General features: G+C 33.7%; 1 protein-coding gene across 3 annotated transcripts in view; it reads left to right on the top strand.

The window, feature by feature from the left end:
• prkg1 (protein kinase cGMP-dependent 1) overlaps nt 1–22,662 on the top strand; it is a 248,018-nt gene that overhangs the window by 136,301 nt on the left and 89,055 nt on the right. For all 3 annotated transcript variants that reach the window (XM_073918140.1, XM_073918139.1, XM_073918141.1), the window contains exon 4: nt 18,236–18,341. In XM_073918140.1, coding sequence (XP_073774241.1) covers nt 18,236–18,341 — 106 coding nt within the window. The remainder of the gene's footprint in view (nt 1–18,235; nt 18,342–22,662) is intronic.

The following is a 22,662-nucleotide window of genomic DNA, read 5'->3' on the forward strand; positions in this document are numbered from 1 at the left end:
ATAGTAAATAATTAGATTACTTATTACTGAAAAAGTACCCCAATGATTTATAATGCCGTTATTCCCATCACTGCTATTAACAAACCATTAACTGACTTTTAGCTCAATAAACTCCTAATTTGCTGCTTATTAATAATTGATTAGGTAGCAGTTAAGGTATTGAGAAGGATGTAGAATAAGATCATGCCAATGAATTTAATAATAAAGGCAGGTTTTCAGACAGATTTTGACAGAAGTAGACATATTTTGTTTCTTTTTTTTTGGTAAAGGGCTTATTTCTATCATACATTCATGAAACGTTCATAAATATAAGAGTAAATGCTGCAAAAATTGCTCATAAGAAGCGACTAGTAAGGTAATAAACCATTAGTTAAAATAAGAATTAAAAGTGAGAAACATATATTAATTACAATGTCTTCGTGAAATTACCAAATTATTGAAGCAGACACAATATTCTCTAGTAAATCAGTGTTTACAGTAATCCACCCTGCTGGTCATAAAAGCATAAACAAGCTTCTCTAAGGTCAGGTTTTAATGCTCAATTCCGACTTGTTGCCAATATCTTTTTTTTTTTTTTTTTTGCCAGTCTGTTTACACAAACTTTTAATTGTGACCCATATTCAATTCATGTGTTTACACTTGCTATACAATTTACGACATTGCGCATGCGTAAAGGCGGGTTGTAGCATCTGCGCCACACTAGCCATGATGGAAGAAATTTTCTTGCTTTTAGCTCTGGGAAATCTACCAAGTTTGCCCAACTTTAAAATGATTTTAAGGTGGAGGAGGAGGGAAAGGGTGGTCATCATAGGCTGCGCCTTTGGTTTATATATGGTTTTTATATTGAAGCATTGTCACTAAGCCACCTTAAAACAATATCTCCATAAAAAATATTAGACTAAACATGACAGACATAACTAATACTAGAAGAAAACTTATTGCAATCGCGTTACGAAATAGCAATATCCAGACATCAGATCCCTGCTGAAAGAAGCTCTGTGTAGCCTGCTCATATCTAACCACCTCTTCTTTGCAATATGAAATGCTTGGTTTATTGTCTCATGTCATTGACACATAAGAAACATTTCCATATTTCATAAACTGGTTGAAATATTTGTGAGCATTGACACGCTTAAAAAAACATTGTGCTTCTGCATGCTTAAAGAAGTCAGATTGCTCTCATCTCTAATGTGATTTGCGATATAATTCATTATTTCTTGGTCAGGCTCGTTTTGGTCTCTCCAGACATTACAGGGAACTGAAAATAGTCGAGGGAATAAAGTCAGCCGGCTTAGCCAAAAATGAGTCTGACGAGTTTAATTTGTCCGCTGATACCGAGAAGCCTGTCTCATGCACTTATGCTTTTGAGACAGAGGCTTCTGGGAATTAGTGTAGTCGAAGTCTTGCGTAACCTGAGCACTTTTTAAATTGCACGCGTGTTAAATTTGCAGCCATATTTGAATGCAACTTCCATTTAAAAATTTGTACTGACAGTGATGAACCAAACTGGCTGTTGTTATTAATTTCTGCCTCCGTGAGGCTGGAATTGAACGTTCTTGTTGTGTTTAAAGCTCTCACATCTCAGACAAGTTCTTTATATCGAGGTTAAATGTGTGTTTTTGATTTTTTTTGGACCTAAGGGACTTTAAGTCACAACATTTATGAATTTATTGATTTTTTTTAACTTCCAATGTGTGATAAGCTTGTAAGAAAATGTAACCAAAAGTTTTCATGATGTCCCAGGTCTATTAAAGACAGATTTTGTTTCTTTTTTTTTGGTGAAGGACTCATTTCGCTCATACATTTAATAATTTGTTCTTAAAAACAGAGCTTTTCTAAAACTCTCCTCCATATTCACAAATGCTTCAGATCAGACAGGGTTCATACACATTTTTACTACTAAAAGTCCACGACTTTTCCAGAACTTTCAAATGACATTTTCATGATGTAATGTTTTATGTAATGTCTACATATACATAGTAAGTAAAAAGAAAAACAATCACGTTCAAATTGTTACAGCATATCATAGAACATGCAACAATCTATTTTGTTTTATTTTGTTTTTATATCTATGTATAATTGATTTTGATAATGTTTACGCAGCACCAACAATGTGAGAGCAAGTTTTTGGCCAATGACACAAAAGAAGTAAAGACATCTAACCTATATTCAAATTAGGCCTGCACAAAATGTCGTTTCAGCATCGATATTGCAATGTGTGCATCCACAATAGCCACATCACAGAATATGCAATGTTGGGATTATAGGTTAATATAGAGTTTAATCATAATGGAGTAAAGGTTTATCATCTGCATGCATTTTTAAAGGGATAGTTCACCCAAAATTACTTACCATTTTCATTACACCCTTCGCTTGTTTCAAACATTTGAGTTTTCTTTTATTAAAATGAAAACAGAACATAATTTAATAACTCCTATAGTATTGAAACAAGTGAAGTGTGAGTAAATAGTTTTTTTTATCTTTGAGTAAACTGTCTCTTTAAGGCCTGTGACTGTGTGAACACCATAAAACATCCGGCCACAAGACAATTATTATTTTTTTTGCATTAATAAAGATTAAATAATATACAATGAAGACTATGCAGTGTTGATTGTTTAATATCTTTACCTAAAAACTATAATTCACTTATCTTCACTATATTTTATCTATGCTTGTACTGTAATTTATTTGTTATTTATTATTCGAGATTCACACCTCCACAAATTCCCCCAATCAATCCAAATAAACCTGTTGAATCATCTGGTGAAATTGTATTCACATCACAATATACATCACAGAAATACAAAATATGGTAATGTTTTCCAATATCACGCAGTCCTAATTTAGGTGTACAGATACAGATAACTAATTTTCAAAACTTTGTGGGTTTTTCTGTTTTCCAAAACTTTTCCAAGCCTGGAAAATGTAAAAAATTCCATGACTTTCCAGGTTTTCCCTGACTGTATGAACCCTGATCAGATTTGGTAGTTAAATGTGTGTATTAGGGCTAAATGATGTTTCAGCATTTCTTCAACAATTCTGCTATGATACATGCCTAATGTCCAAGCCATAATTTGAAACAGCAGGCAATATTATTTGCCAGTTACTAACTCTTTTTATGGATATTTTGGAAGAAAAAACTAATGTTAGCCTACTCTAGTACTGTCCACATCAATTGATCACTTGTATTGTTAGTTGAACGTTATTTAAAGTAGTGAATGATGGCAGAATATTCATTTTTGGGTGAACTATCTTTTTGTAGATATGAATGACACATGAAATGAATGCCGAAATAACTGTTCTGTACTGGAATGTAATTTTTTCATTCAGGTCTATAGTCTAATATATAGTATATACTTTTATTATAAATCAAACTGTCAATGTAATTTTATTGATCTCCATCTATGGACAGGATGCTGGTGAATTACATCCACATGGCTATGATAGTGTTGTTTCTGTGCTGTTTCATGACCAATTCACTAAAGGAATTCTACAAATCACAATGCCACAAACACACCTGCTGAACATAATTACCTCATTAAAGACCAATTATGTCTGTTGATTCTCTGATATGGTGGAAAGAACATTTGTAGAAACATTTCTCTGAACTAAGTTTGGGTCTGTCAAAACAACTAAATGCCAATCATCTTTTCACACCGCAAGATTTTTGAGGGGGGGAAAGTAATTATTTGCTAACCATTTCTAATAAATACATTAACATTTAAATATTACAGCAAAGTAGCTTAAATAATATTGAGATTCTACTGTTATTGAAACTCCATAAAGTTCGTCCATTCATCATAAAAGTAATCTATAGCCGAATAACCAACCTACGTCACACATGATGTCGCACGGGTTCCCGGTTGCAAAATAAGATCCGTTGCATTACAGTAGCAAACATGTCGAGCTGTGCAGTAGGATGCCAAATTCAAAAGTCCAGAAATAGAAAACTTAACTTTGTCCTTACATTACACTACTTGTAATGCCAACCGCAGACATTATTGGCTAAAAGGGAGCTGAATGGAGTGAGGACCTAATTAAAAATGCTCAACTCTGCAGCTCTCACGTCATCAGGTAAGTTCATGCTATGCTGAATCATACACATTACTCGATTTTGATTAAAGCAATTATTTCAGCAAAACAGTTACATATGGTGAAATAAACTGGGGACACTGAATGCTCAGAATGAAAAGTGAGAGTGTAAGTTATTAAGGTAAAGTGGGTTTTATATTCACAGTCCGTTGGAGCGTGCATTTACAAGTGTCGAGTCCTGTGAAGAAGGTCCAGATGGAAAGTTTTGTTTAGTTTTGTCCCTTATGATTATAGTTGTTGCACTTCCGCCGGTTCCTGCCTCAAAATGAGCGAGTTTGAACCACTTGTACTTTAAGGAAGCATTCAGAAACAAACAAAACAGCAGCAAAAAAACTTCCAACTAGCATTTCGGAAGTGTTATTGCAGAGCAACAGAAACAGAAAGCGCAGAAGTATGAATGCACAGCTACGCTTGTTGCATGCGCCGTGGGTCATGCCAATCACTTTATGCAGAAGTATAGAAGTCTTAACGAGGGGTTTGGGAACAAATGAATCGCTGAACGAATCATATGTGAGTGGTTGGGATTATTAGGTAAAAATAAATGCAGATTGTAAGACAATGAAAGTGTTTTGTGACCTTGCAATCATATCAGACTATTGTTGGAGACCCCCAAAACCAAACTATGAACTTTTAAAATGCAAAATAGGGGCTCTTTAACTCAAGAATGCACAAGTTTTTTCTCTGTGCTCCTTCTCTTCACACGTCACATGTCTATTTCTGTCAAACTGTGTGGTTTATGGCTAAAAACCTCAACCTCGAAAGTCTTGTAACTACTCCCAGACACAAAAGAGCATCCAAACCCACCCTTCATGTCTCTCAGTGTAGCAGACCACAGTCTGTTGTCTCGCCTTTCTCTGTTGCCTATATCCTGTAGAGAATAAGTCAGTTGGTTATCTTGTATCGCTGCTGCTGCTGCTGACATTAGTGACAGAGAGACGGATAAAACCCCCTCACAACAGAATCAATACATGGCTGTGGTGTGAAGGCGCTGCTGTCGATAGTCTCTCTGGGCAAAAGGCAGTGCTGTAATTGCTCAGCTCTTAGTTCAAATGCTGATGGTCTACGCTAGTAATTGACCCCACATGTGACCTACATTTTATTGTTACAGAGAGGTTTAGGGGGAAAAGAAAGCTATGATCAGGTGAACTCTGTGACATGGATTCTTTCTGAACTTAGTTGCAAATGAAGAAAAGTTACCCGCACTTGTGTGTTCGGACTAAAAGGGAAAATCATTGGTTATTACTCTTTATGTACAGTCTGAATTGTTCAAATAATTAACCAAATGAATGTTTTTATAGAGCCCCTATTATGCATTAAAAATGTCATATTTTGGTTTCTGCAACAGGCTGATGCAAGCAAGGTAAAAAAAAAAAAAAAAAAAACACTTTTTATTGTCTATAATAATTTATTTTTATCTAATAATCCCAACGACTCCTATATGATTTGTTCAGTGATTCATTTAATTACAAACCCCTCCCTTGCGGGATGCTAATCTTGCTGATTGGTCCGATGGTTCTGTCTGTTGTGATTGGTCAACTGTGTTCAGCACTATACAGAGAGAGACGCCCACCATGGCTCATCTGCATTATTGACGTAGTCAGAGTGTATGTGTAAGCCCAATGCAGGAGTGTATTAAAGCAAAGCAGTTTAACACCAGCATATTGCTCTATTCTTAACCATAAGTAAAAACAGCGACACACATTCAGTAATAATCCACACAGTAGCAAAAGCTGAACTATTTTGAAACTTGACCGTAGCACAAGTAGGAACAGCAAGAGCTCAGAAACGCATTCAAATCTATAAAAAAGCAGCATGCGTTGTGCTTTCACCTTGGCTTTAGATGTTATATGAGAATATAAAGAGTTAACCAGATACACTACAAACCATGTAGTGATTACAAGTAACAAAACACAAATAAATACATATTTGGCAAGCTAGAGAAAACAAAGAGGCAACCATTTTAAATACATTTACTTAAACTAGTGAACTGGAGGAAGAAACTGATCGATATTAACTGTGTACTGATAAAAGTTCCTGTCAAGCTCTGACAAAGCCCTATACATCCATAGTCTTTTCTGATCCTTCCTTTAACAAACGGCCGACGAATCCTCCGTTGCAGGGTAGGTTACTGCATTAATCACCAGAACGCTCATTTATTAATGTTCACTCATCTTCAGTCATGATCAATCTCAAACACACTCTACTAGTGTTTGAAGGGAAAGGTGCGTTCATGTTTTACCGGATCCAGCACTTTATATTTGGTATTTTTTCGTGACGACATCGATATGAACAGGCAAAATATCCGGACGAATTATTTAAACGACTCTAAGTCGCATCTTTAAAACACTTCAGTGTCCCTGGAGTGTTACTTAAATAAATTTATTTTTGATTAAAGAGCTGTATTTCAGCATCATCTGAGTCTGTCTCTGTCACTGACTGCTGTTTATCTGACGTAACTCAGTAGAAGCAGAGACGCACATGGGAACAGTGGGCAGGGAGAAGCAGCTCATTCGCATTTAAAGCGACAGGCTACAAGAACAGCCACACTGTACTCAGACACACAAATGGGCAGATTCTGGAGGCTATAATAAATTATCTGATGGGTACTTTGAGCTGAAACTTTACAAATTCTGGAGACACCAAAAGCTTATCTTACATCTAATAAAATGGGTAAAAAGGTGCCCTTTAAACTAATACTTTTCCTTGTGTTTGTTTATAGTAAGAAGAAATACGTTAATCTGCAAAATTAAATAAAAAATGTGTTAAATGCAGGGTTATATACAAATTCAGTCAACATTCATAATTGCTAATATAGCCTGGACAAATAAACACAGACACTGCAAGTTTAATTATCTTTTAAAAGCAGGAGTCAGGATTAGGTCAGCTAAAAATAATTGAAGTAATAATGGAAGTGAAAAGTAGAGCATACTAGAGTGAGAATCTGTGGAACTATTACTGATAAGAATTAGTTGAAGCTGTTCGTCATTCTTAACAGTGCGTCATCTTTAGTAAACCAATTACTTTTCCCATTATTCTGTTGTGCTCAGACTCAATCATAAAATACATATTAATATCAGTTTGCTCTTCACGTTTGCAGGTTCACATTAGGAAAGTAAAAATACAAATTGTTTTTTGGCATAACACACTGTAATTACTACACATTGACATTTCAAACTTAAGAGTAAAGAGTAGTCAGAAGAGTCATTGGAAAGAAATGCTTCAGTCTACATTTTTTGTGAAAGCGCCAAAATGTACTACAACATACTGTACGTATGGCTGCACATTAGGGTTAGGGTTCATTTAGATAACATTCAGAATTCATAAATATTCATAAATCAATATTAATCCTTTTGTGATGATGGGGATGTTTTCAATCACTCTGGGGTGATTTTGAGTCTTAATTTGGCCACAGCTTTCTCTGTGTTTCAGCAAATGACAAAAGGCTATTAAATTTGCCCATAGTGTATAGTTTTTTTTTTTTTTTTTTTTTTTTACAAATTTCCGAAAACTGTCCATTATCATGGATTGTAAAATATGGCACACCCCAAGATTTGATTTTGGGGCCCTTGATTGGCAGAAGAATTAATTTGCGCCATGACGCGGGAAAGCCTCTTTGATTTATGCTTTGTCATGCTCGCTGCTATTCAAAAACAGTGAAGTCGCCAAACTATGCCTCGGAGTGGCTGTAGCCCAATCTGTATCTCAAGTAGCCCCTGTTTTAGTCCCCAGCAAGAGTGACCAGATGCTTTTCCCAGGAAAGTGCATTGTTTCCCCGAACAGTTCCTTATTTGTGCTCTACCGCGAGAACGGTCTAGTCAGAGGTAGGCTAACCAAATGCATCATAGAAAAAAAATTCAAACCGTATCCGTTATTAACGTGCAGTAAGAGAGCTCAGGATTGGCAGAATCATGCTATATAATGTACTCATAACTGCACCACTGTCTCGGATGCGCACCAAAGACAATGTGCGACCATATCAAATAGCCTGCACAACAGTTATCAAAAGTCCATCGAGTAAACCATGTTTTTAATAAAAACAACAGTAATAATCCGGAGAAATGAAATATTGACACTGGCTTTGATCAGAAAATACACCTGAGGAAAAAAAATGCTAACCTTCTGTAATTCATTAACTCAAGACCAAATGGGAAATTAAGCATGGTTTTTAAACAATTTTTATTGATTTCTGCCCAGCTAAAGTTCAAAGTTTTTATAGATAGCCCTTTTTTCCTGATTTTGGCAGCCTGTTTAAAATTTGAAGTTCATGTTATTTTTATCTATATGATTATTTTTATACTTGTACACCTACCTTAGTAAAATAGAAAACATTTATAATAATCAACTATAAATCAAATAGTGGAAAATTTGATAATATTAATTAGCAAATTAATCGTAATAATAATAATAATAATAATAATAATAATAGCAAAAAAAAAAAAAAGCTACAATGAGGCCCTTGTGTTTGCTATAGCCCAATATGTTCTTAATCCGGCCCTGATCACCTCAATACAAAATCAATCAAATAAGGGTTCAGCACAAAAGTAATCTAAATGTAATCCATTACGTTACCACAAATGTGTCATCTAAACAATTATTTCCCTGTATGCACTTTTTGTCATATGAATTGTAATCAGTTACTCATTATGAATTACAATAATAAAATTGGTACTGAGAGTCATCACTTTCCAGAATACTGAATTGTACAGGAAAGAGTTATGTATCTTTTAATCCTGCGTCTTTATTTTTTTTAGCTTATTCTGCAATGTGGAAGAGCGCTCGTTTCTGCGATTGTTTTTCGGACTTCCGATTCAGTTGACTATGAAAGAAATGACTTGGAATAACAAATGCCACAAATTGGTCAAATATACTCTATAAATAAGTGTGTTCATGACAATACAAGAAAACTAAAGTAAAATAATTACAAAATATCAGTTTGCAACATCAAGCAGAGTATAACAAGCTTTTTCTCGGCTAAAAATGAATGGAAGTGAATGTGACTGGAAGTCTTGGGCCAAAAACATTTCAATGGCACTCGCCCACTCTTACTGTATGTGAAGAATAAAGTCAATAATGTCACACCTGGTTATCACAAAGCGTCTTATAATGGAATCGTATTGATGTCCCTTCATAAAGCATTCAGACAACTGCTCCATGAAGCACTGGAGATTTCTGAGTTGAAACATATTGACCTTATATGTTGAAGATATGTTATAGATGTTGCTTATATAGAGTAATGGCACACCTTAAAAGCGTACTGCCTGGACAAACCCATTCATGATCAAAGAGCATTTGATCATTACTCATCATTCTTTGCATATGAGTTCGATTTATGACTGCATAATCAACATCCTGCTAATCAACGTCATGACAAGGGATCAAAAAGAAAGCTTGCGTTAGTTATATAATCAGGGCCAAATAGATTTTCCCCCGTCAGTGAAAGGTTTTGTCGGATACAAATGACAGGAACAACAGCATGGCTCCAGATCAAACCACTCAGACAACTATAAAGACGTTTAATTTTCCGTCTTGCATGTTTTTGTCCCTAGTGAACAGCGGAGACAGAGGAAGCAGTCAGCCATTGTTTAATAAGGTGTTGGGAAACGGGTTTGATTTGGATTGCTGGATAATTGGAGGCCCAAAGCTATGCAGCACAGTCAGATTAAACAAGACGTCCTGGTCCAAGAGCAGTCGAGCGGCAATTTACTGTTTACTTTCTATCCAAATGAGATTGTCTACTATTGTACGAGTGTTTTGTGTGTGTGTGTTTGTGTACTGTAATTTGTTTCGCCTTAAAAGCAGCATCTTAATTGGTATGACACATTAGACCACTTGTCGTGAGTGTGGTTGCCAATTATTTTTGCTTGCACAGCTGTCAATGTAATACTGTAGGATTAAACAGCCTTGGTTTATCTGGAGAACAGTGTGTCATTAAATCATTTAAAGGTGTAATGGCAATTTTGACTACAGTTTTGCTAAAAAAAAAAAAAAAAAAAAGGTAAAAAAAAAATTATGTAAATATAATACTTAATAAATAATTTATTTTGACAATACATACTATTTTACTAGTTTTTTCAAGTTATTTTAAACCAAGTTATTGGAGTTAATAAAAATAATTTTATTTTTTTATTTTTTTATTATTATTTTTTTATTATTTATTTTTTAATTTAATTTAACTTGTTTAAATTTATTTTTATTTAATTTTAATTTAAACTACTTTTATTAAAGCCAATTTAAAAGAAGTAAGACTTTCTCCAGAAAAGATTGGAAAATGTCCATGCTCTTTTAAAAAGCCCTATATATTTAATATTTGAAAAATAATTAAAATTTTAACTCTAAAAACCACCTTTAATAAGAGGTACTAGGGCTGCACGTTCAGCATCAATATCACAATGTGGGCATTTCCAATAGTCACATCTCAAGATTTGCAGTGTTGAGTCTGAATTATAGTTGACCATGAGCTACAGAACACATCTGATTTATAGTCACTGCTAAGTTCAATCATAATAGAGTGTAAGTTGATCATTTGCATGTGTTTTTATATATTTGGACAAGAAATAAGACAAAGCAAGTTAAAAAAAATATTTTATTTTGCAATGTTATTGTTTAATTTCTATACCTGAATGCTGTTAGACTCCCTAGTCCAATTTTAACCATCTTTTGAAACTGTATTCATATCACAGTATTTATTGCAGAATATAACGTATCGCAATAACTGATTTTTCCAATATCATGCAGCCCTAAGAGGGCCTATAATCAAAACAAAATTTAATTTCAAATGGTTTATTTTATTGTCAATATCTGAGGTGATCTGCTGCTGCTTTCAGTGGTATGGCAATAAATGTCATGTAAAATGCTATTCAAACTCACATTATTAGCATTCAACACTGAATGAAGCACATGAGGTGTACCTAAAGTGATCATTGTTAGTTTATCCTGTTGTTCAGCTGCAAGAAATAGAAACCGTTTTTAAAATATATAGTTCAGGTGTTGGTTAAAACAAAAACGGTCACACTTTACAATAAGGTTCATTAGTTAATGTTAATTAATGCTTTTACTAACATGAACAAACAATGAACAATACATTTACTACTGTATTTGTTCATGTTAGTTAACGTCAGTTAATGAAAATACAGTAGTTCATTGTTAGTTCATGTTAACTCATGGTGCATTAACCCTTAAAGACCGAGACAGCCGCCCGCGGCTAAAAATAAGTATTGCTCTTAAATGTTTAATAACTTTTGATCCGCTGATCCGATTCATACAATTCAAAGATTGGCATAAAGAAGAGAATCTCAGCTTTCCAGTGCTGTATCACATAACATTCGCGGACTTTCAGAGGCTCCGAAATCAGTGCGGTTACGTCATCAAAATTTGACAACGCTGATTTGACAAAGAAACGCTCGTCACTGTGTCTCCGGACAAACCAGACATGATATATTGATGCATTGTCCCTCCTCCATGCCCAGATTGGTTCAAACTCGCTATATCACAACCAATAAGCATAGGTTTCGCTTTTGTTTGCTGACCAACAAGCTTTTTGAACAACACGGATGAGAGATAGGCATACATTTATGCGCGGCTAAATAAAACGCAAAAAAAATGTTTTGCATGAAATAATTTTCATACTAAGTACTTTTGCATGCACAGCAGCACAGAAACATGACAAAACAGTGACACAGCAAAGACGAACTGCTGCTCTTGCTGTTTTCAAAAGACGCAAATGAAGGTGCAGCTGTTTGTCTGCATTGCAGACAACCATCTCCAAATCCATATCCACAGACAACCATATCCATGCTGGCACATAAAACCTAAGGATGTTCCATATTGAATCTAATTTAGTTATGTAACTGTTTATGGTATAGTAAATATTTATATCTATTTTTTACTGAGGTTTTGCACCATGTATATTTGGACTTTGACACATTATTTATTATTTTCTTATTTTTTTTTATTTGTTCATTGTAAGTGGTGTTGTTTATAGTAACTGAAAATATATTATTTGGAAAAAGTCAAATTTGCTTCACTGTTCTATTATTTTGTAACATATTTTTTTCTGTTTAGTTCATTCCCAGAACTTTTGGGCAAATACATTGTCAGTAAATAAATGCATTTTTTTCCCCCATAGAAAAACGCCTTGGAATAACATTAAAATAAATTGCTATAACTTGCTCAGGGAATTGTGGATGTAGACAAAATTTATTTTGGAAGTATAAAACATCATAGCATGTATTTCTAAAGAAAGAAAAACAAACTTCATAAGGTTTTGTTTGAAATAACTAGAAAATGCCACTTTTTTTAAAAATCGTTTCTGGAAAATTCTGGAATATTTTCTGTCTGTTCATATGTTTTTGGACCAAAAAATATTTTAGACTGGACCTTTAAATGATACAGATTGAAACTTCAGGTTCTCCTGTTTAAAATGATATATGACACTTGAGGCTGACTGCTAAAATAAAAATAAAAACTGCTTTTAAAAAAATAATAATATAGGCCTATTAGGTGCCCACAAAATACCTCTAGGTCTTTAAGGGTTAACTAATGTTAACAAGCATGAACTTGGATGTTAATAATGCATTAATAAATTTTAATTATGATTAATAAATGCTGTACATGTGTTGTTCATGATTAGTTCATGTTAGTAAATGCATTAACTAATGAACCTTATTGTAAAGTGTTACCACAAAAACTAATCATTTTATCTTGTGCCATCACTTTTATTTAGAACACGACTTAAATCAATCAGCCTTTAGTCTTGAAAGTCAGGCATGCTCCTGCTGATGTCGTCAATGTGGCAACCTCTGCTTGCGTGTTTTGAATCAGGAGTGCAATACCTAGTTTAACCACTGGGTGTCAAACTTACATACTGCACCATTATTACCTAGGTCAGATTAGGCTTGATGTTTACATTTTACATTTACATTACACTTTTACATAAATATATCTGTATTTCTTAATGAAAACTGCACATTATTTAACATATTTTGAAAGTTTTTTTTTACAGTTATAAGAAGACATTTTGCTTCCATTTAAAATGCTTTCTATGTATATGATATCACTTTTGTCAATTTAAGATCTCATTTATATGAACAATATATTTTGAGAATTTATGTAAAACTTATCTGAATCATGATGAGATCTTTTGACGCTTATGATAAAATGTGATAAAATTCTTGTCATATTGATCCATCACCCACAAAGATGACATCAAATATATTTTTAAATGTTCAATAAATCACCCATTTCCAATAATTATTAAACATTTGCTAAGACGTATGTGATTTGCATGAGTTTCAATGGTTTCTACCAAATCCCCAACAGTTTCAGGCTTGTATACCTGTGTACTTAAATGTGCACACACACAGGAGGTCAATTCATAAGGTATAATAAATCCATAATAATTGGTCAAGACTAAAAGTGTTCTGAAGCCATTAAAACGCAATTGAGAATCTAGACAACCATTTGTACTCAAGTCAAGGTGTATTAATGTGCTCATTACTGTAGCTTTGCTTTGAAAATAGACTTTTCTAAAGTGTTTCTACAAGCGTCATTTGCGCTCACTGCATGAGGGTGAAATGATGCATGCTCATGAACACATTCCTGTTAAATGAGGGTTTATTATGTGGGAAACACTTGCACTGCTATTTCATCTGATTGCTTGGGTTTGCACTAGGGGTGCAACAATACAGGCTTATCATAGTTTGGTTCGGTTTTACGGTCACTGTTTCGGTATATGATTTGTCCAGTAAAAAAATGGGACACTGTCAAATATTAATAAGGAAAAACAAACACAATATAGCAAAGATACTACTAAAGTAAACAGTGCTTTTCAGGGTTTTTCCAGTTACAGTGTTAATGATTTTTTAAAATTGCACTGTATCGGTTTTTACTCTAGAACAGTGCAGTATGCAGTATGTTACTGGATTTTAAAGAAGCATTGCAGTAAGAAATATCCGTTTCGCACTATTGTTTTTATATACATGTCAGTTTTCAAAACAATATTTCTGCTACAAAAAAATACATGTAAGATTATAATGAATCATTCAATGCTGTAAGCTGCAAAGCAGTCATCAGTAACTAGAAGAATAATATGCATCTCAAGAAGAATGGACAAAAGAAAGAAAAGTCTCACTTTTACCACTCTATAAAAGTTTGTCATGTTTCAGTTTAAACTGAAAGGTGAGCTTCTTTATTGATTATGTAAACAGTGTTAGATTTTACATTTAACGGTCATTTGCACTGAACACGCAGTGAATGCAACGCATTGAGATTTTGCCATTAAACAGCTGATCCACTCTGATTGTTTCAGCACTCTCTACGAAAACACGCTCTTGACTAGCGAATCAACATCCACCACATGATCACTTTCATCAGCGCCATAATATTTAACTTTAAGTGGGTTTTGGAAACCTGTGTACTTGCTGATTCTTCCTCAAACTTCAGCCATTTGCATTTCCCGCAGTCACAAAAACTCACTGTCATCTGACAGCGGAAAGCTTTTAGTGATTGGCACTTATATGAACCAATATAGCGGCAGGGAAGACCGATTGAGCATGCTTTTAGAAAAAAAATCAAAGCAGGTTGCATTAAAACCATTATTTGCAGTTTCCCAAATGCTCCCAAATATATTACGTATAAGATCGCATAGATTAAATTTCAGGTCCATATGAAACCAAAAGGGTTGCAATTTTGAGTCCTGATTAAATTTGATTTTCCGCCGATCAATTGAGCATCCCTAGTTACTGTATTTTAAAGATATGAAAATTTGTCTATTTTACAATAACGATATACATACAATTCTGCTAATTATTTGCAGCAAGACAAACTGCACTCAAAAAATGACTTTTGCTGCATGCTTGCAAATTACTGATTTAAAATGAGTTAAAACAACACAATTCTTACTTTTTTTAAACACTTAATAATTTTATGTTCAATCCACTTAAATTTGGATTAACTTAATACATTTGTGCTGGGACAACATTAAGGAATTAATTTGTGATGGAACAAAAGGAAAGGATTGTATGGAAACCAGCATTTTTAGTGTCTATGTATGTAATGTAAATACATTAGTTTTGCTGTAATTGATTCACTAATTAAATTACTTACAGTAAGTTACTGGTGAACTGCTGCCAGTAAGTTACTGTAGATCTACAGGAAATTGTTAACAGTGTAGGTTGCATGTTTCACCATCATTTTGTCTACAGATCCATATCCTTGAGATCCAGATCCATATCCTTCAGAAACCCCATGCAGATCTTACAGTGAATATTGTATTCAGAATAGCATAGCACCATAAGATTTCTGCATATTGTAATCCAGACATGGACAATCCATCATTCAAAAACCTGAACACTGGAGTCTGTAAAGGAAAGTGTTGCGTATATGGCTTATAATGTGGTCCCACGAGAGAGCCGTAAATAATATAGGTGTTTTGAATGACATTTTTGCCCATTCCTGGCATAGACCTGTCACATTTGGAGGCTTGATGGGTCTTTTCATCTAAAAATAATTTGGCAAATGCTCCCTTCTGATGGCGAGTAATATATTGGTAATGCTGCGGAGTGACAACCATTTTCTGCCTCTGTCACAGCGCACAAATGTGCCTTTTCTCTCCGGCTCTGACAGCATTCTCAGACTGCACAATCAATTAGGCTGAAATAAAGCGAGTTGCAAAGGCGACAGAGGGGCTTTTGGGTTTTGTTGAGGTACATTGGCGAAAATAAGATGGAAAGTTTCTGCAAATAATTAATCAATGGTGTGTTCAGACTGACGTGATTTCTTCATTGTTTCGTTCACTCAGCTTCTGTGAGTAATTTAGAAAATGTAAGATTAGGGTTAATTAAGCTAATGCATTCTTTCAGTCAGTTGTTGGGGTTATTTTATAAGGAATGCGTTATATAATTATGTGTATTGAGAGTTAAAAATACTTTTTTAATAAAATGGTTCAAATATTTGCTTATCATGCTTGTTCGTTAATTGGCCTAATTGTAATTTAATCACTTTGGCACTTTTGATTGGGCAGTATTAATATTTTAACATAGAAAATGGTTTGCATTTTGAATATTATGAATTTATTTTAAAGCATTAAAATAAATTAAGTTCTGTCTACACTACCTGACAAAAGTCTTGTCATTGATCCTAGTTATAAAAGCAGTAAATAATAACTTGACTTCTAGTTGATCATTTGGAAAAGTGGTGGAATGTAGATTTTTCCAATCAATCATCTGTTGAACTGCATCCCAATCATCAAAAATACAGCAGGAGACCTATTGGATCCCTCATGGACCCAAGATTCTTAATGAAATCAGTCAAGTTTGGTGAAGGAAAAGTCATGGTTTGTGGTTACATTCAGTATGGGGGCTCCTTCTTATACTTCAGCCTCCACATCAAAGTTCCTGAATGCAAAGATGGTCAAGGTGCTCCAGGACTGGCCAGCCCAATCACCAGATATGAACATTATTGAGCAGGTCTGGGGTAAGATGGAGGAGGAGGCATTGAAGATAAATACAAAAATCTTGATGAACTCTAGGAGTCCTGCAAGAACGCTTTATTTGCCATTCCAGAAGACTTTATCAATAAGTTATTTGAGTCATTGCAGAGATGTATGGATGCAGTCCTCCAAGATCATGCGAGTCTTACACAAAATTCATTATTTTTCCACTGCAGCATGACTTTATATTCTATCCTGTACATTATTTCTGTTAAGTGACAAGACTTTTGTCTAAGCAAAGTTAGACCTTACTCTCCTAATTAAAGAATTAAAAATCAAGCCATGATCATATTTTATTTTGGTAAAAATAAGCGTAATCTAGAAGCCTTTGTCTTTCATATGAGCCACTTCTGATACCAAAGGATCTAGAAGTCAAGTTATTATTTGTTGTTCCTTAAAGACTTTTGTCAGGTAATGTAAATGTATAATTCCGTGACCCAGAAAAACATTTTTGTAATGTTAGTGTGTGTATGTATTAGTAAGTGCTAGCAGGTGAAGAATAATTATCAAATAGTATTTTTCTCATCAAATTCTATATCATTTTGAGAAGACAAGATGATTAAAAAAGTGGAAATCCAAGTTAAATACGAAAATCTATAAATGAATATTAAAATATGTGATGTGCAATAGATTAAAACGAACAAATCATCAAATTAAATGTATTATATACAATATTATAAAAGATTTTATTGTTTATGTTTTGTTAATATCTTTATAACAAATGGCTGGTTTAGAGTTGAAGAGTTTAGATAAAAATAAATCTGAAATTTCCATTGAAAATGAACATTTTTGTCAGCCTCCTTTATGTTGAGATATTTCACTTTAAAGACCAGGAAAAGGACATATTATTTGCCATAAAAGTGAAATTACTGAAAATACACAAAGGAGCCTGATAAAAATGCTCATTTTAAAGGACAATTTCAGACGGCATTTAGAGGATTTTACACCTCAACTCTTAATTTACGGTTGTTTAATCTGTTTATTTATTTGTTACATATACAGTATAATCTTTAGGGGGAAAATACAGCATGGTGACAGCATAACATTAAAGCAATATTTACATCACATTAATGCGATTTCCTTAAAAAATCCATCATAACTGATCATCAAATCTGGCTCAGTTAATAATTTGTAACAATTATTGATCATTACAAATAATTGTATATAAGGCAGCATGGCGGCTTAGTGGTTAGCACTGTCGCCTCACAGCAAGAAGGTTGCTGGTTCGAGTCCTGGTCAGACCACTTGGCATTTCTGTGTGGAGATTGGATGTTCTCTTCGTGTTGTCGTGGGTTTTCTCCAGGTGCTCTGGTTTCCCTCAGAGTCCAAAGACATGCGCTATGGGTGAACTGAATAAACTAAATTGGCCGCAGTGTATGGGTGTGTTTGTGAATGAATACTGAATGTTTCTCAGTACTGGGCTGCGGCTGGAAGGACACCTGCTGTGTAAAGCATATGCCAGAATAGTTGGTGGTTCATTCTGCTGTGGTGACCCCTGATAAACAAGAGACCAAACCGAAGGAAAATGAACGAATAAATAATTTTAAGTGACAATGACTGCACAGCTAATGTATATGACTGATAAAAAGAAGCACTTGCTTGTGTGTTTTGCGTGGGCATTATTTACTTACTTCTTTTCAAATTTTTATTCCTCAGCCCTCACAAATGTGAAGTTATGGGCCATTGACCGGCAGTGTTTCCAGACCATCATGATGAGGACAGGACTCATCAAACATGCAGAGTACATGGAGTTCCTGAAGAGGTGAGCCCTCACTGCTTTCATTTCTATTCATTCATCTCCAACCCCTGATGCAAGAGGTCTGTCCCTCACCAGTATGCAATAAAAAGAAATTGATTTTCATCATGAATGGATAACACAGGAGTCAGCGCTTACACAATCGCAGACTTTACACTCGCTGTCCTTTGCAATGTGTGCGCCGTTAATTTCCCGGGTGATGGGTTTTGATTCGAACAGTTAGAAAGGTGAAACGTCATATTGCTCTCAAATGTTTCTAATCAACTGTTGTTATATTTCGTCAGGTTTTTCTTGAGGAAAGCGAAAGGTATTGGTTAGAGAGCAGGTAATGATTAGAGTGCTGCTGCTTTCTGCTTGTTTGAGTCTAATTCATCTCCTTCCACACACTTATAGTGGCGAGATATTGATTTTTAAGCCATGAGCTGTTTGTGAATAGCTTTGCTCAGATAGAACGTACTTAGTTTTATTATTTAATATCGATTAGTCTACTTTCTGTCAGTAATGTTGAATGCATTATGTAATGATGCTGCAAAGATGTTGGGAATGGTTGCTTTGGTCCAAAAGACCAATTGTTGTTGCCACCAGGCAAAATTGTTAGTCTAATTTCATAGAAATTTAATAACACATCTATTATCTATAAACCATATTCATTGAAGTATCAATTATGGACAAATAGTGAACTGTAAGACACTACTAAATCTAAGTATCATTCATGGATTTCATGCTAGGTGAAATTCAATGGCAAAACATGTTCAATGTATTTTAAATATCTGTTTGGAAATATGGACTTTAGTTCAATGGTGTCTTTTGCACATTTTGTTGACTATAAGTTACATCCCAATCATATGCCAACTAATTCTCATTAGAGTATGGGAAGACAGTCTACTTAGCACTGGAACTATCAGAATTCTAGTACTACTAGAATCATTCTGACTGTTCTCATCTAAAACACCATATTTCCATGTCATATTTTCACTCAAAAGCTACTATTGAGATATTAAAATTAATCTTTGAATGTCTGTCGTCATATTTAACAAAGTCATAACCCTAAAAATATAATACTTTTGGGAATACAGTTTATAAAATTGTTGTTAGGCTACTAGATCACTAGCAAAGGTCTCTGCCTCACTTTCATTTTCATTTTAAAATGGATGTGGTCATTTTGACCTCTAGGTAAGAAATACTTATAGCTCTTCTGTGTATTGCATTTTAATAAAATACTAAGGTTAAAAAGAAATATATATATATATATATATATATATATATATATATATATATATATATATATATATATATATATATATATATATATATATATATATATATATATATATATTAGAACTACTGAGAAAAACCCACATATCTATAATTCCCTGAAATTCTAAATATATATATATATATATATATATATATATATATATATATATATATATATATATATATATATATATATATATATATATATATATATATACACACACATATACACATGCATATATATAAATAAATATATATATATATATATATATATATATATATATATATATATATATATACACACATATACACATGCATATATATAAATAAATATATATATACACATACATATATATATATACATACATATATATATATATATATATATATATATATATATATATATATATACAATATATATATACAATATATATATATATATATATATATATATATATATATATATTTTTTTTTTTTTTTTTTTTTTTTTTTTTTTTTTTTGGAATTCCAGGGTATTATAGATATGTGGGTTTTCTCAGTAGTTCTAATAGTTGCTGATACTGCTTTACCAACAGAAATAGTTATGACTATTAGCTTTCCAAGTTGGCTACTTGTCAAATTAAACATACCCTAAAACTAATGTAATGATACTCTAATGAGAAAGGGACCATCAAAATAAAGTGATTTTTTTTCTCATCCTTTCGCGATACATTATGGTTTCAGTTGTTCGTAAGTTTTTACATATCACAAGTACCGCACTAGACCTTGTTTTGGATGGAAGCAGATTTACAGTAGCCATTGCATCAAAGCATTAGTAACATAGACAGCCCCTAAAACTGGGAGCAGCCATACATGAGGTATTTTCTTTGAGAGACTCTGGATTAAGAATTTCTGGATAAACAGATTAACCTTATCAGATTTTCTAATGCAACACCTGCACCATCATTTCAATTCAAATAGCTTTCACAAATAAGTGCACAGCCATATCTTTAAAGAACGCTCAGGTGACCTTTAAATCCCTCCATTGTGCTACTGGGAAATTTTTCATTTTATGAATTGCCCAAAAACCCTTGTATGGTTCCGGTTTTCAATTGGCACAATTTGAAATGTAAAATAATACAACTAGTGATAGAAAAAAGTTGGCTGAAAATGTTAGTAACAATTAATACTGGAACTACCAGAACTGTAAAATTACAAGAATTATCATTCTGACCGATGCCATATTGTCATGTCATATTTACAGTCAAAGCTTCAAGAAAAGTAGCAGACACTAAAATGCTTGTGGTCATTTTGATAAAAGGTAAAAATACTTAAAAAAAAATGTAGCTCTTTTGTAATGTTAATAAAATAACAGTGTTAGAAAGAAATATACACATATTTTGGAAAAGTCAGGGAATTAATGGTGTTTTTTTTTCAACAAAGCTATTAAATTGCCAAACTGAATAGTTCTAGTGTTAAGCTGCTTGTTTATTGCGCTTTCTCAGACCATCAGGTATCAGCAGTGTGTATGTTACTGTATGTGTTGGTAATAATGGCACCGCTTTCTTAGAACACCACCTGAGATGATAATAATAATACGTAATTAGAAATAAAAATCTGAGCTAGTATGAAGTACTAGGTAATAGGTACAGAATGCACTGGAAGAGAAATCCAAATCTGTTGACCGTACTGACCCATACCAAAAACGTCATGATTATGAGTCTCGATTTGTTCTGCAACATTTAGATGGCAGAGCCAGAATTTGACATGAAAAGCATGGACTCATCCTGCCTTTAATCAATGGTTGATGTTGGTGCTGGTGGTGAAATGCTGTTAGGGGTATTTTTTTAACCCTTAGAACCATCATTTATACACCAGGTTATTGTTGTTGACCATGTCCATGTCTTTAGATCTACAACGATTGATTTAGCAGAAGCTTTTATCAGAAGCGACTTGCAAATGAGGGTTAAAAAAAGCACTTCGTCATTGTACATAATGTCACACTAGTTTTTTGAACATGACAGAGAGTTCACTAAACTCAGATGTCCTCCACAGTCACCAGATCTTAATCCAGCAGAGCACCTTTGGCATGTGAATGAATGGGAGATTTGTGTCATGAAGACGCAGCATTTTTATTCTCCCAGAAAAGAAGTAATCAAAGAATTCTGCGAACTACAGTTTGAGTTGTAAGCATGTAAAATGAGAAATTGATTGATTCACATTTGCCCTACGGAAAGTAATAGTAGATGCACATTTCGGAAAATGACATCAGGCAAAAGCAAATATGAATAAAATGATTGAGTGAATTGCCATGTTTCCCTCCAGCTAACGGACAGCTAATAAACAGTTCAGAAAGAAGAAAACAATGCTACTGTTTTGTACATAAAACTGAACTCTTGAATGAAGAGGATCATGATTTGTACCTCTTTTTTTTATTCATCCATCAGAAAATCCTACATTTCCAAAGCATCTGGTGAGAAAAAAAAAACAATATAATATTTCAATGAGATTCTTTTAGATTTTCCTAGAGGCCCCAAACCAGCTCTACTGGAAAGTGTTTGACTGATGATAAGTAACGGAAATGGACTCAGCTTTTAAAGGAAATTTAAGAGGCCTGTGTTTGTTGAGCGAGAAAAAAGTGTTGCTTTTGGAAGCAGTATGTTGGCACTCTTCATAGAGAAAGTGACTGCAGAAATAGACTTAATTTGTGCTATATCCTCTAAGGATTTTCAGATGTTAAATGAAGATGACAAAATCCGTATTCACTCGTGACTGAAATGTCGAAGTACATTTAGTGTGCTGCAGCTGTCTGTGAGTGCTATATTACTGGCACATTAAAAATGCAAATGCATTTTACACATATTTAGCCTTTATTATGTTCCAATGCTATAGTCAGTTTCATAATGAACTGGATGAAATAACATCAGCTAAAAATGAATATTTCAAGAGGCAGAGCAATTAGGGGTAAGATTAGGAAGTGCACACAAAGAGAGTCAAGTTTGATTTTATGATCACTTTAAAGTGGCTCTATTATGGTGTTTAAAAAATGGCTAGGTTTTGTTTGAGAGTTGTCAAATAATTGGATATACAT

The sequence above is a fragment of the Danio rerio genome, chromosome 12, assembly GCF_049306965.1.
Source record: "Danio rerio strain Tuebingen ecotype United States chromosome 12, GRCz12tu, whole genome shotgun sequence".
NCBI classification, from domain to species: domain Eukaryota; kingdom Metazoa; phylum Chordata; class Actinopteri; order Cypriniformes; family Danionidae; genus Danio; species Danio rerio.